The 13,707-nt window shown below is 53.2% G+C and overlaps 2 protein-coding genes across 2 annotated transcripts in view; one reads left to right on the top strand and one right to left on the bottom strand.

Moving 5' to 3' along the window:
* The window catches only part of IL34 (interleukin 34), a 127,292-nt gene that overhangs the window by 52,708 nt on the left and 60,877 nt on the right, over window positions 1-13,707 (bottom strand). The gene's annotated exons all lie outside the window — the stretch shown is intronic.
* VAC14 (VAC14 component of PIKFYVE complex) overlaps window positions 1-13,707 on the top strand; it is a 55,846-nt gene that overhangs the window by 12,580 nt on the left and 29,559 nt on the right. The window contains exons 11-12 of the mRNA XM_064670704.1: window positions 4,056-4,200; window positions 4,497-4,562. Of these exons, the coding sequence (XP_064526774.1) occupies window positions 4,056-4,200; window positions 4,497-4,562 (211 nt within the window). The remainder of the gene's footprint in view (window positions 1-4,055; window positions 4,201-4,496; window positions 4,563-13,707) is intronic.

Genomic DNA, 13,707 nt, shown 5'->3' with positions numbered 1-13,707 from the left:
AGGGATAGCACTGCAGCAGCAGGGAAAGGAGCACCTCGGGCAGTGGGGGCGGAGGAGCTCGTGCCCTGGCGTCTGCAGAGGCACATCTTCCATGAAGATGCCGTCCCAGAAGATGATGAGGTCTGAGTGCTCAATACATTCCTGTGGCCACAAGCTGACACACACACACACACATACCCCTCACTCCTGAAACGTGATCCAAAATGCTTCCAAGTGTTTGCCAGCTTCACTTGGAGGGAGTTTCCTGGTGGCATCTACTAGGAAATGGGGACCGTGTCTGTGCCAAGATGGGAAGTGGCTCCTGGGAGAGCCTGGCTGCACAGGGCTGGAGGGGTTTTGGGGTTCCCCATCCACATGGGGGTCCCTGCTTCCAGCTTCTGCAAAAACTGTCATTGAAGGTGGACCAGAACCATGTTTCAGAGGCACTGGAGCCTTCCTGTGGCCTGGCTGACCATGCTGCTGCTGCAATCACTGGTGTGAGACCGGATCAGGAAGGGGAGGTGGAAGCGTGGCTGCTGGAGCAGAGCCCGGGCTTCCTTCCGTCGGTCTGAGCTGCTGCAGGAGAAGATGCAGATGTCTGTCCTGTGTCAATGGACCAAAACAGCTGGAAAGTGCTTTTTAGGCTCTTGTAACGGCATCGGTGTTTCGATACAAGACCTGGACTGTTTGAGATGACATCCTGGTGGTGCTCCTGGGCAGATGGTCAGGCACAGCTGGAAGCAGTCAGGGTTGGGCAGTGTGGGTGATGGGACCACAGTCCCTCACCAAACTAGGTAAGGGACACGCAATCTGCAGAAGAGCCTTTGTGGTCCTTCCTGATGGAAGGAAGGCTTTATGTTTTGGGTGGTGTTCAGCAGCACATGGACACGTAAAGCTGTGTGTTGCTCTGCAGAAAGGGCAAGAGGCTGCCACGTGGCTGAACTGCCCAAGGCTGTGCTTTAACCAGGCTTTTAAATGTGGTAGTTAGGGCTCACTACAAAGCTAAAATTGCTGGTGCTTGTCTCATGCTGGAAGTTGCTGTACCCCCCATTCCAAGTGCCTGACACACCTTTGGGGTGGAGCTAGGAATCTCTGGAGGTGAGGAATGCTTGAGTGGATGATAGGGATGGTGCTGGGTGCCACACAGCACCCAGAAATGCTTGGTTGAAGGCAGCATAATGGCTTTCTTTGAGCTCAGGCACCAAACATTCTCCAACAGCTTGTCTTGTGTAGCTTTAAGGTTCGGGGTGTCCTTTTGGGGTGGCTCCTCCCAGCCCTCCTTTCCATTCTGGAGTGAGGAGATGTCTTCCCTTTGCTGCTCTCACTGCATGCTTGGGTGAGGGAGCTGGAGGGGGACCTCGGGCACGCTGTCCCAGCCCTTGTCAGGGTGATCTACAGCTCACTGGACTGTATGCCTCTGCCTAGATCTCTTAGCCTCATCGCTTCCCTGGGAGATCTTGGAAACTGCAGCAAGCAGAAGGAGGCCAAGAGCGCTGAAATGAGAGCGATGGAGGACAAGAAAGCGACAGCTTGTGGGACCGAGAGCAGAGAGGAGCTATTTACCTCCTGGCCGCTGGCTCGAGCCCGTTGAGCAGCACAGCTGCCAGCCCGTATGGGAGCTGCCCTTGTGACTTGGACCACAATGAAAGAACCTGGATATTTCCACCCTTGGCAAGGCCGCTTTGCTGGGCTCGCCTAAAGGCTAGAGCCTGGCCTGGGCCTTAACCTTGTCTGAAAACGGGGTCAGGAAAGCAGCTGGGCCAGGCAGGAGGCCAGGAGGGAGATGACAGCTCAGGCATTGGCAGAGGAAAGGTGACCGCTGAGGAGAGGGTTGGCAGAAGCCCTTGAAGGAAGGGGAGAAATGAGAAAATGAGTCGATAAGGGACATGGGGTGAAAAACATTGCTTTGGGTTGAATGCATGGTAAAGTAAGCTCTGTTCCCGTGCTGGAGGGTGCTTTCTGAGATGGGGGTATGTGCTGGGGGGTGGGTCTTCTGCCCCACCACTGAACGTGAGCAAAGGGCACCACTATCCAGAGGTGAGAGCCCGGCACAGCCCCCATCATCACTCAGTCTGCCCTAAAAACATGTTCTGGCTGTCACAGGCAAACCACGGAGGCGGTGCCAGGGCCATGTTCATCCTCCAGAGGAGAATCTGGGGTAGTGGGTTAGATGGAAGTGATTGCATCTGACATCTGCCCTGCCGCAGATGCCGGCGCTGGGAGCCGGCGTGGCAGGCCCAGAGGATCACATTAATGCAATGCCATTACTGCTGCTCCTGCTCCACGCTTCCCGGGGATTAAGGAGAGCCAGGGCGAGCTGGGAGCCCACGTTGGAGCTGCAGTAACCCCTGGAAAGGCAGCAGCCCCTGGTAATCCAAGGTTGCTCTGTCTCAGAGGCAGAGGAGCGTGGGAGGGGGGAGATTTTTATCCCAATTTCCGATTTTTCATTGGACCTTTTCAGGGTGGTGCCCTGGTTTTGTGCTGAGTAAACGAGCTGCTGCTCTGCCGGCACCCCCCCTAAAAGGTTTATCTCGGCAGATGCGGGCAGAGGAGAGCCGGAAAGGAGCTTTTCCCAGCTGCCATCCCTCCTGGTGGGAGCTGAGCCTGGCAGAGCTGCAGGGCAGTGATACACACGGCATGGCTGGGGGCTGGCTGGCTCCAGGTCAGCCTGGTGCTCCCAGCCACCTCCTGGGGTCCACTCAGGTGGGTTTTGGCTTGAGCCACCCCTGCTCTGCCCAGGTGCTGCATCACAAGCAGGTACTCTATGCTTGCAAAAAGCATGGAGGAGGGGTTTTCACAAGCAATTTTGGCACAAAACAGGCTGGAAATTGTTTCTGTGCTGGTAGAAGTCCAGTACGAGTGGACTAACAGTGCTGTGCTAAACCATGGCCCCCTGCATCCTCCCCACCTGCCTTACAGCACCACGGAGCTGGTGGGTGTGACAGCGTCAAAGCCACTTCCAAAAGGAACAGCTTCTCATGCCGTTTCTCTGAGCTGTCCTTTCAGCCTCTTCCCTCTGAAAAATGCATTACCCCGAGGTTTCTTTTTCCCCCTCCTGCGCAGGCAAAGTGTATTTTTGCGTGGAGATGTCGGGTCAAGGATTCATTCTCCTCTTCACATACAGCCCTGTGCTGGGGGCATGGCAGGCTGCACTGCTGCTGGGGGAGATGGTTTTGCTGGAGAACCAGATACAGGGCTCTTTCAGGGCTGGCTTAAGTGGCCTGGGAGGCTGCTCCCTTGGACATCTCCCTTCCCAACTCTCCATGCTGTGGGTCCCTCCTTCCCCTCAGTTACATGTCTGAGCGTTTGGCCCTTGGCTGTTGTTTTCAATATCAAAGCAAAATGCAATTTTCAGCCCCCAGCATCTGTTACGTGAGGCAGATCAAGCAGGCAGATCCCCGCAGGGCTGTGAGGGGCCGCAGCCTCCTCGTCTCGCCCTTACAACGTGTGTCCTGGGGAAGATCAAATCCTATTAAGCTGCAGCTCTACTTGCAAATTATACCGTGAGAAATCCGCCCCTTAGGATTTCTTATCAAACGAGATGCACGGCCACTCTGCACACACTGGAAAAATCTGCAAGAGCCTGGTCCAGCCTTGAATAATTCAGTAGCTTGGGTAGGACAGGCATGACTATACTCTTCAGTGCAACTTCATCTTGCTGGTCTCCTCCAACCATCTTGGTTCCAACCATCATCTCTCCTTAACCGAGTCTCCTGCGACAGGTATTTCCCATGTCCCCACTGTCAAGGAGGTGGGAAATCATCAGGTAGGTTTCAGGACCACAAACAGGACACAAAAATGTTGTAACATGACCTCTTCTGCCTGGGGGGTCTCCTGTTCCCATGCAAGTCCCAACTATTTTGTAGTGAGGCACTGGCAGGGGTTGCCCAGAGCAGCTGTGGATGCCCCATTTCTGGACATGTTCAAGGCCTGGCTGGACTGGGCTCTGAGCAACCTGGTCTGGCGAGGGTTTGAGCTGAGATGTTTGATGCAGTCTTTGATGTGCTGTAGACCTCCCAGCCATGGGAGGAATGAGTTGGACATTGCAGCACTGAACCAAACTCTTTTCCGTGCAGCTGTGAGAGGATCCAGGTGACCCTGAACCTGGATGGAATAGTTCAGGTGCTGGACTGCCACCTTCACGACACATCCATTGGGATGATGACCAGAATTGCAGTCCTGAAATGGCTCTACCACTTGTACATCAAGACTCCTCGTAAGGTAGGTTGGGGACTCGGCATTTTGAGTCTGCTTCTTCCCTTGGGCCTGAGCTTGTGCACTCCCAGCCTGCTCCGTGCCCTCGAATGGGCTGTAATTGTCTTGGGAGCAGTGGGAACACGTGTCCACCTGCCTTTTCAGAGAAGGCTTTGGCTACTGGATACCCCGTAGCTTGAGGAAGAAAAGCTCTCCAGCTCAGGTGGAAAATGCTGGGGAAGCTTTCTGCAGCCTCCCCTGGGGCAGGTGGTTCTGTGGCAGGGAGTGACCAGGACTGATGCCAGCTGCCTTTCTGCTCCTAGATGTTCCGGCACACCGACAGCCTCTTCCCCATCCTGCTGCGGACCCTCTCAGATGAGTCGGATGAGGTAAGTGCTGCAGCTGCTGCAGAAGTCCTGCTGGAAGCTTACTGTCTCCACATCTAGCTGGGCTTTGGGTTTTTTGGTTGAACTGAGGTATTTTGTGAGGCTTGGCCAGTGTTGGGACTGGGCCAAACTGAAGATCCAGCTGGAAACCCTGCTGTCTTGGGGGCCCTCTGATGTATAAACCTTCTTTTCCATCTCTGAGAGTTGACCCTTCAAAGCCAACTCCTAAGAATCCTTTTTGCCTGCCTGGGAAAGCAGCTGGTGCTTCAGACCCCAGAGCTGGTGCCTTTCCCGTGGGGCTGGGTCATGATCAGATCCTTGGTGAATGGGAATTCAGTTGCCTTTCACCAGCCTCTGTGAAGATGCAAGGGGGATTGTGTTCAGCCAGCACTGCCAGATCCAAGTCATGAGGCGATTAAGCAGCACCCACTGCTCAGAGGGCAGCAGCAGCATTGCCTGGTGGACTGCAGTAGATGCCCCGTGGCATCAGATTGGCTGGGAACCAATCAGCTTGGGAGAGCAAAGAGAATCAGGCAGCAGAGAGTGAGACCACTTGCTCTGCCATCGCTCTTCATCTCGCATGCTGCTCCCTTCCTGAGGTGCTGCACTGTTTTCCTGTTTCCTTGTCTTTCTTCCTCACCCCTCTTCTCTGGTTCCAGTCATCTCAATTTTAGTAGTGTTGTTGTCTTCTCCCACTCTCAGTTGTTTGCTGGAGCATTTTAGTGCTCAGGTTGGAGGCTGACAGGCTGGCACACAGCCTGGTCCGGGTGCTCCTAGAGCTTCCACCATCAGCTGGATACCTCTTGCCCAGAATTGCAAAGGATTCTGGCTGGTTTCTCAGCCAGGACCTTCCTCATGGAATAAAAATCACACGCTCTCTGCTGTGCCTTACATGCTTGGTGCACCAAACCCCAATCCTACAATAAATCCCATGTGAGAGGAGGGAAGGGAATGAGCAAGTGAGGGAATGACTTGCAAAGGCAAGCAACTGCCTGGCCATTTTCCATCCCCTGCTGCTTACGATGCAAACCTTTCCAAAAGAGTCCCCAAGCACACATCTGCCTTTGCAATGCTCTAGAAAGCCTGCATCTTGCAGATAGTCTCTCCAGCTTGGCAGGAGATCGCTGTGAGTCATGTTGCAATTACACTGCTTATTAATATTTGAAAAAAGCAGTGAAGAAAGGACCCTGGTGATGCATTTCCTCCATGTGACATAACTGGGAATGGCTCAAAAGTAATTTTAAGCTGATTTATTTAATCCTGGCTTCTATTTATTTAAATGTTTGGACGTGGCTCTTTTTTTTTTTTTTTTTAAGGAAATCCATAGACGAGTCAATCCATTAAACACCACCGCTCAGCTGGCTCTCAACCAGATTTGCTGCTCTCTGCAGAGGAAATAGAAATGACTGAAGTAGTAGAGGGGTTTTGAGCTGGACATTTTGGGGAATGATGAGAACACACTGAGCTATCTAACCTGCAGTGTCAGTGTCTATTAGGAAAGGAGATGTGGGGTGCTTGCCTAGTCAGTACAGTATTTGTGTGCATGGTTATGTTGTCCTAGAGCAGACTGTGATCCCCAGAAGCTCCTGGCTAATGGCCTGGGAATCACCTGGTTGGCATGGGGGCCTGTATGAGGTAACCATCAGCTCTGTGATGAGGAAGCATCTCCCTCCCCTTTCCAGGCAGGGCTGTGCACGTTGTGTGGTGTAACAGAAGGTGTACACGTCTTCAGAGGGTTTTTTTTCTGTCTCCCTCCTGTGATGCTGCTCTCCCCACGGGAACCTGCTGGGCAGCCGTGTCGGCGTCATCTTTTTTCCCAGCAAGGCTGAACGTCCTTCTGCAGTGGCTGTGGTTCCCCTTCCCCCTGTGCATGGTCTGGAGGCTACCTGTCACTCTCCTGATGTGCCCTGGAGCTGCCCTGGAGCAGTTGTTTGTCACCAGCTCATCACCAAAGGACAGTCTGGCTTTGGAGGCTCAGTGCTAGTCCGTGTATCAGACTGAAAGACTGTGCTCAGGTCTCTTATTTTTAAGATCTGGTCTTGCTGAGCTGCTCTGAGTCTCTCTGTGCACTTGCCATAAATAATCAAGCCTAAAGCGAGGAAAGACTCACGCTGGATGGAGCCGGATCCATGCCCTTTAAGGTCTCACGCCTGTTTTTATCGTTCAAGTAGCACAAGGTGTTGCACCTCCTCCACTGTGCTGAACAGGGGCCAGTGTCTCATGATGTATCTGCAGCCTCCTGAGTCATCTCTGCCTTCTCTCCTCTTCCCCTTCCTACCCACTCCTCTTGTACCAGTAAATAAATGGTCAAGAGACCTAGTTAAGATTCACAAAGGCAGCACAGAGAAGTTGGAGCGAAGCTGAAACCAGCAGTTCCCTTTGATGTGTAGACAAGTCTGGATCCAGGATTCCCGGCTGTCGGATGCCGTGCTGCTGCACTGCGTCACCTCGTGCTTCCCCGGCAGGGGAAGGTTCTGTCCTGCATCTGAGATCTGCTTTTGAAGGCAGTCTGTAAAAGCCCTGCTTAAAATTCGATGTGCTTAAAAACTTCCGTGCAGCTCCAAGACATAGCAAGGTCCTGCTGGGAGTGGGTTTTCCTCCACTGGCTGCTTCATCTGTCAGTGTGAGTCTTGCAGCCCTCGTTGAAGAACTGATGTTAGAAAATGTGAAAAGTCAGAAAATGTTGTTTTCTGAGCAGTGGGTTGGACCTTTCCAACTGCAGGGTAAAGGCACTGCTGCTGATAGGCACTGCTGAAAAGAAGACATGTTTTTAGGATTATCTTCTGTGAGTTTCTAGTGCAAAGACAGCTTTGGATGTAGCCTTTCAGTTCCCTGGATCCTGAATGGACCCAGGAGCTGAGCTCAGGTGAACTGAACAGGAGGTAAAGGCATCTCTGAGAAAACTGTGAAGCAGTGACGCTGCTGGATTTCTTTCTTTGCTTTGTTTTCATTTTTCCGGCTTCAAGATGAGGTTGTTTCTTTATGGCTGAACGTGTTCCTGTCTGCTTATCTGCTCTCCTCAATCTTGCTGGAGGTTGAAAGTTGTGCTGGGACTTTTGTCTGAGTCATGGCAGGAATGACGTGTGAGGTGGAGCTGGTGTCTGATGTGAAGCAGGATAGACTCTGGCTTCCTCTCAGCTTTGCCAGCGTGAGAACCTGCATTGTGCAGTGGCCAGGCAAGGCTTTGAGTACAGAAGTAGTTCCTTCAGAAGTCTGCTCAGGAGTTGATGTCCTTCCCTAGAGAGGGCGAGCTCAGCGTGGGCTGCCACTGACTGCGAAGGGCAGGTTTAGGTAGGTATTAGGAAGAAATTCTTCCCTGTGAGGGTGGTGAGTCACTGGCACAGTTTGCCCAGAGAAGCTGTGGCTGCCCCATCCCTGGAAGTGTTTGAGGCCAGGTTGGTTGGGGCTCCGAGCACCCTGATCTAGTGGAAGGTGTCCATGCCCATGGCAGGGGAGTTAGAACCAGATGGTCTTTTAAGGTCCTTCCTACTCGAACCATTCTCTGATTCTATGTACTGCAAAATCTGCATGACCTTCAAGCCAACTTCTCCATGACAAACTGAAACATTCTCCCCTCCCTTGGGTTTCCAGTATTAAAGTAGGTGAGAAGAAAGCCCAGGGGTGGTGGTGTCCCGGTGGCCATCTCTCTCCTTTGCTGTTGACTCCTCCAGCCCTCCTGCATGTCCTGCTGCAGCACTGCAGGGTTTCAAAGCCCAGGTCTCTGCCCTGCTCCGAGCTCTGCTCTCACGGTAAATCCTGGCAAACTTCTCCCATCGTGCCCGATTCCCAGGGCAGTGAAGCTGAACAAAAGCTTGTGCCAAAGCCAATAGCTGTCTTAGCATGGTTTGGTTTGGAGCTTTGCTCTGTTGGGTTTAGGGCCCTTGTGCTCCAGCTCCCAGCCTTTCATCCACCAGGGCCGAAATACTGTGACCTGGTGCAAAGGAGAGGGTGTAAGCTAAGGACTGCAAAGAGGAGAACTCTAACATATGTGTGCCTGGCTTCTGTTTGAACTTTCTTTGGTGGTAAGGCTTCTCTGGAGAGAGTCTCAAAGCTACAAGGTACTGAAGCAGGGAGGCCACTGGTTTTCAAGAGGGAAGTTGCCCTGACAGTGAGCTTGGGAGTGAAATAATGGCGTATAGAAAGATGTATATAATTCCAGTTGGATGGTGGAAAATGTGGTCAGCCTGGATTGTCATAGGTGGAAGCAGCCTGTAAGCAGAAGTGGGTTCTGAGGACTCGAGACATTGCAAGGCCACTGGGTTGAACAACAGTCTGTGCATTGTGCAGTGCACGAATAGGAAGTTTTGTGGTGGGAAGTGTGATCCGTAGGGAACTTCTAGACTCAGCACCAGTTCCAGACTATAACTTCCTGGCTTACGTATACACATGGAGTTTATACCTACACTGAACAACAACTGGGGCAAACTGGCAGCCTGGGCTCAAGGTGGTGCTTGTAGTGTTCCTGGATGAAGTCATGGAGCAGTCTAAAACCACAGAATACCTGTCTGCCATGGAGGACAGGCAATCCCTGCCCTGGGGAGCTGTCTCAGAGAGGGTCCAGGGTGGGATGGGGGCATAGGATGCAGGATGTCGTGAGCTGGGCTTTGGGTGCCCTCCCTGGGTGTGGAGGGAGATGCTGGATGGGAGACAGGGTAGCAAATGAAAGCAAAACCTTTACCTTCCTAAGCTCTGGGACTCTGGATGTTAATTTGAAGGGTTTGCAGGCATCCAGCCTCCCACAGCATGGCCTGCAGGGATACCCCAGGGCTGTTCCAGCTTCTTCCAGCCCCGTCCTGCTGGCTGGACCTGTGTTGCCTCCTTCCCTGCTCTTTAATTCACGAAAGAACAGCACTTGGTGGCACTTGGATGTGGTTTAGTTGTGAGCACGGTGGTGCTGGGTTGATGGTTGGACTCGATGATCTTAGAGGTATTTTTCAACCTTAAGGTTTCTACGAAATATCTCCTTGGCATCCCACCCTGTGACTGGCATCAGGTGGCCTGCTAAGCTCCCCATATGCCAATTAAACACAGTTAAAGAGATGCTCTGAGCTGTGACAGTGCTCAGGGTGCTGCAGGCCTGGCCCTTGCAGCCCCAGCATCAGGGACAGCTGGGGGATTTGCAAAAGCAGGAGCGTGGACAGGGAGTTTTCAGGTTCCAGCTTGGTTTGGGTTGGTTGTGGCTGTATTACCAAGTGCCCCCCCTCCACTGCCAGCTGTATTTCCTGGTGCTGTGAGCAACTGTTGGCATGACCTGGCAGGATTTGCCCTGGGGAGGAGAGGAGAAGCCCCCAGCCCTGCTGCCTCCCCTTTGCTCCCCATCCCCTCCTGGGAATGCAAAAAAAAAAAAAAAATAGATCTTGGCCAGATCACAGGATAAAAGTTGCTGTGCTGGGGACCTGAAAAGAGGTTTGGTTACATTGCTGTGGGAAGATTAATGGTGAGTTTTCTTTTCTTTTTCTGTCTTTAAAGCTGGTGGAGGCTGGGAGGATGTAAGTTTGCTTTCCACACTGTGTGTGCCTGGGGCTCAGCCAGCTTTGCTGCTGGCCGCTCCTGGCTCCAGGACTGCCTGCCCACGCTCACCTCCCTCCCCTGGCTACGGCTAAAAGGCTTGGAGGGAGAAGAAATAAAATAAATAAAGCCCTTTGGAGAAGCCTCAGTGCACGCTGAAGGGCTGCATTTTGAGTGGTGGAGCAGGAGGAAGCACCTAGCAGCATCCTTGGATTTTCCTGGTTCCCACTGGGTCGCTCCTTCACCTGCCTTTGCCTGTCCTGGAAATGCTGTGAGGTTTTCCACAGTCTCCCTGATTCTTGGTCCCCTTTGAAGAAGTGCTTTGCAGGCCTCAAACTTCTTGTTTTCCGACTTGCTAGCATCTTGCTTCAGCTGAATTCCCATCTTCTCCCTGGTAAGAGGAACCTTATCCCTGCTGTTGTGTGCCCCATTTCATTGTCCAGGGAATACCCACCCACTGGGACACACAAAGCTGCCCGTGAGCATCTCCCTGCTGCACAGAGGCATTTTAATATTTTATTTTCTTTTTTTTCCCCCCAACTTTTCCATAAATACCAGCAGGGAGAGCACCTTCAGGAGCTTAGTCTGCATCCTTGCCCACTGTGTGTGTGCCCCAGGAGCAGCTGCCTAACCTGCCTGGTGTCCTGGTAGTCAGCACGTGCTGTGGGATGCTGAGCCTTGCCTGGGGGGCCTGCAGCAGATTTGGGGTCACCTCCCCTCCCCCTGCCACGGGGGGCCAGCCCAGCGTTTTGACCAGGGGCAAATCCTCCCCCTCCTCCAGGAGCATCCAGGCGCCGCTTCGCACGCACAGGGAGGTGCATCCCATCCATCCCATCCCGCACACACGTCCAGGGGCTGCTCTTCCCCCCGCGCCGCCGGCAGGGCCGGGCTCGGCTCCGTTCAACCAGAACGAGCAGCAAATTAACCTGACCTAGATCTGGAGGAACCGACAGTCGTGTGTGCCCTCAAAATCCGCGCTCCGGAGGCAATGCAGGGAGAAATCTTGCTTATTCCCAGGAAGGAGAAATAGCGGCTTATTTATAACTGTCAGAAAACCTGGTTCTGGTTACCCGGCCACCCGGAGCTCGCCGCTCTTCCATGCTGCTCTTCATCCCTGTGCTGGGAATGGCTTGTGACGTTGGACAGGTCTCCCCATCCATCACGATGCTGCTTCCCCTGCTCCTTCCTATAACCAGCCTCACGTTCGCCCAGAGCAGGGCACACTGCCCTGTGTCTCATCACCACCGGGAAATCTTTCCTGAAATCCCCTTGGGACCAGGAAAACCCCCCTGGGGGCTGATCCTCCAGGCTGGCTGTCAGGATCACACCTTGGCCTGGCAGCTGGGAATGGCTCTGGCCCTCGTGCTCCAGCGCTGTGGGGTCCGACGGCCGCTGGGTTCCTGACGGATGGGACCAGCTCGCGCCTGGCGCAGCCGGTCGTTGCCATGGCAATGGCAGGATATTGCTTTCTTACAGCCTCCTGGCTCGCACAAAGCCGCCAGCTCCAGCTTTGCTCAGCACAGGGATGTGCAGTGCATACCAAGCGCTCCTGCCTTTCCTCCATCTCCAGCTGGGAACCCACTCCAGAGCATGCGGGGAAGAAGCAGCAGGAGCTGGTGATCCCTGCCTCTTTCCCACGGCTGGAAAACCCCAGGTCTTTGCAGCTGCCTGCTCTTCCAGTGCTGGTGCACCCATCCCTCCTGCTTCTTATTTCCTCCGTGGTTTTCAGTTGCAAAATTCATCCTATGCTGCTTTTCCTACCTCCTGCCTGTGACCTACACAGCTGGCCTGAGGGGACACTCCTTAACCTCTCCAAAGCTCGAGAGGTCCAGCCATGCCCTCCAGTGGCACAGGTCACTGCTGCCCAGGCTGTCCTGGCCAGAGCATCCCAAGCCCAAGCAGCATTTCAGAGATGGGGTTTGGCACACAGCTCTGGGCAGTTGGATTAAGGATCTGACCTCAAGACATGGCTCTTAAAAGCTCTGGGAAGCAGCAGGGATGATTTGTGCCCGGCCTGGGGCCGTGGTCCTGTTTCTGATGCCACAGGAGTTGGTGGTGAAGACTAAGGTGGATGATGTGACTGGGTGGGGATTAGGGCAGCAGTGAGTGTCTGGGTCCTGCTGTACATCAACCACAGACGGCCTTGCCTCCTGGTTTAGTTGGGTTTGGCAAAATCCACCATGTGAACAAGAGTCCCAGCTCTCACTTGCCTGTCAGCCCCAGTAGCCAAGCCCTGAGTCCCTTTGCCAGTTTTAGCCAAAGACAGTGAGACTTGGAAACCTTTAAAGGTGTTTATTTGCCCAGTTGTGAGAGCCTGAGACCCACGTCAGTGCCTGTACGAAGGCTGCAAGTTCAGCTGAGCCACATGATTAGCCACTAGAGAATCTACACAGAGCTTCAGGAGACCAGGCATCATGAGCTCTGCTCGGGGGCATCCTCAAGCTTGAAACAAAATGCCACCAACATCACTTTGTGTGAGCCACTGATGCTTGAAAACCAGGCAGAGAGGGAGGACCAAGGTCTTCTGTCTGCCAGGGAGCACAGACTCCTCACCGTGGAAGAGGATGAAGGCTGGTGATGGCAGGGACCTTCCGTGCTGGCAACGAGCTCCCAGCCTTGGCAGCATCACAGAGGTGCCGAGTTCTTCAGGGATGACAGTAAAAGTTGTTGTCTTATTTTTTTTTCCTCCCTGGGGAGCTGTGGGCTGAGACTTAATCATGTCTATAGGCACAGGGACTTCCCAAGCATGCCGAAGCCTCGTGGTGCCCATGGCAGGCTGCTTTCCCACCACAGCCTGGACACCATGCTGCCTGCTCCAAAGCTGCTGGGGGCTTGAAAATCAGCCTTAATTGCAAAAAAAACCCACTCAGCTTAGGATATCTGTGCAACAGAAAAACCCAGGAACTCCTTTTTCTGATTTTCAGGCGTTGTCGTATTTTCTAGCATGATCAAAAAAAGAGATGTAATTGGCTTTTTGTTTTTCTGGGGGTAAGGGTTTTCTCTGTTAGCTCAGAAACTAAAACTCTCATATAACTGCATCTCCTCAGAAAGATTCGTTGCAAGAACACAGGGAAAGCCTGGAATGCTGTGCTGGTGGGCAAGGGGTAGTCAGGGATGTGCTCTGCCAGATGTTGATGAGCTAGACGTGGCAGCGGACCCTTTTTGGCAGCCTTTCTGCTCCACACAGCCCCACTACACTCAGAGCTTCGGGGACAGCTGATGAAACATCTAGACCCAAGGACATTTGAATGAAGGGGGACCCAAAATAGCCTGAGACATGAGAAGGGTTGAGGACGGAAAAAAAAAAACCCACTCGGTAATAACTTCTCCAGAAATGCTATATATAGACTAATTTGGTGACTTCTGGAAGGAAAGAGCTATGAAATCCGAATGGCACCTCTGCCTCGATGTCACGAGCTGAGCCTTTCCTGGGATGCTGCCCTGCATGCAGGGGCTGGCTGGTGTATGCCCCAGAACATCCCTGTGCTCTTGCTGGGATTGTCCCAAATATTTCGTTATGAGGGGGAGTGGGGAAGCAAAACCCAGACCTCCCCGAAGTGGGACAAGGGGAAGGCAAGCCCTGCTCCTGATTGTGTAAATTTGGTTTAATTTCACATGCTCCCTTGGGACTCACAGAGCA

This window comes from Pseudopipra pipra, chromosome 14 (assembly GCF_036250125.1).
Source record: "Pseudopipra pipra isolate bDixPip1 chromosome 14, bDixPip1.hap1, whole genome shotgun sequence".
Lineage (NCBI taxonomy): Eukaryota > Metazoa > Chordata > Aves > Passeriformes > Pipridae > Pseudopipra > Pseudopipra pipra.
This window is presented reverse-complemented; position numbering and strand designations above follow the sequence as displayed.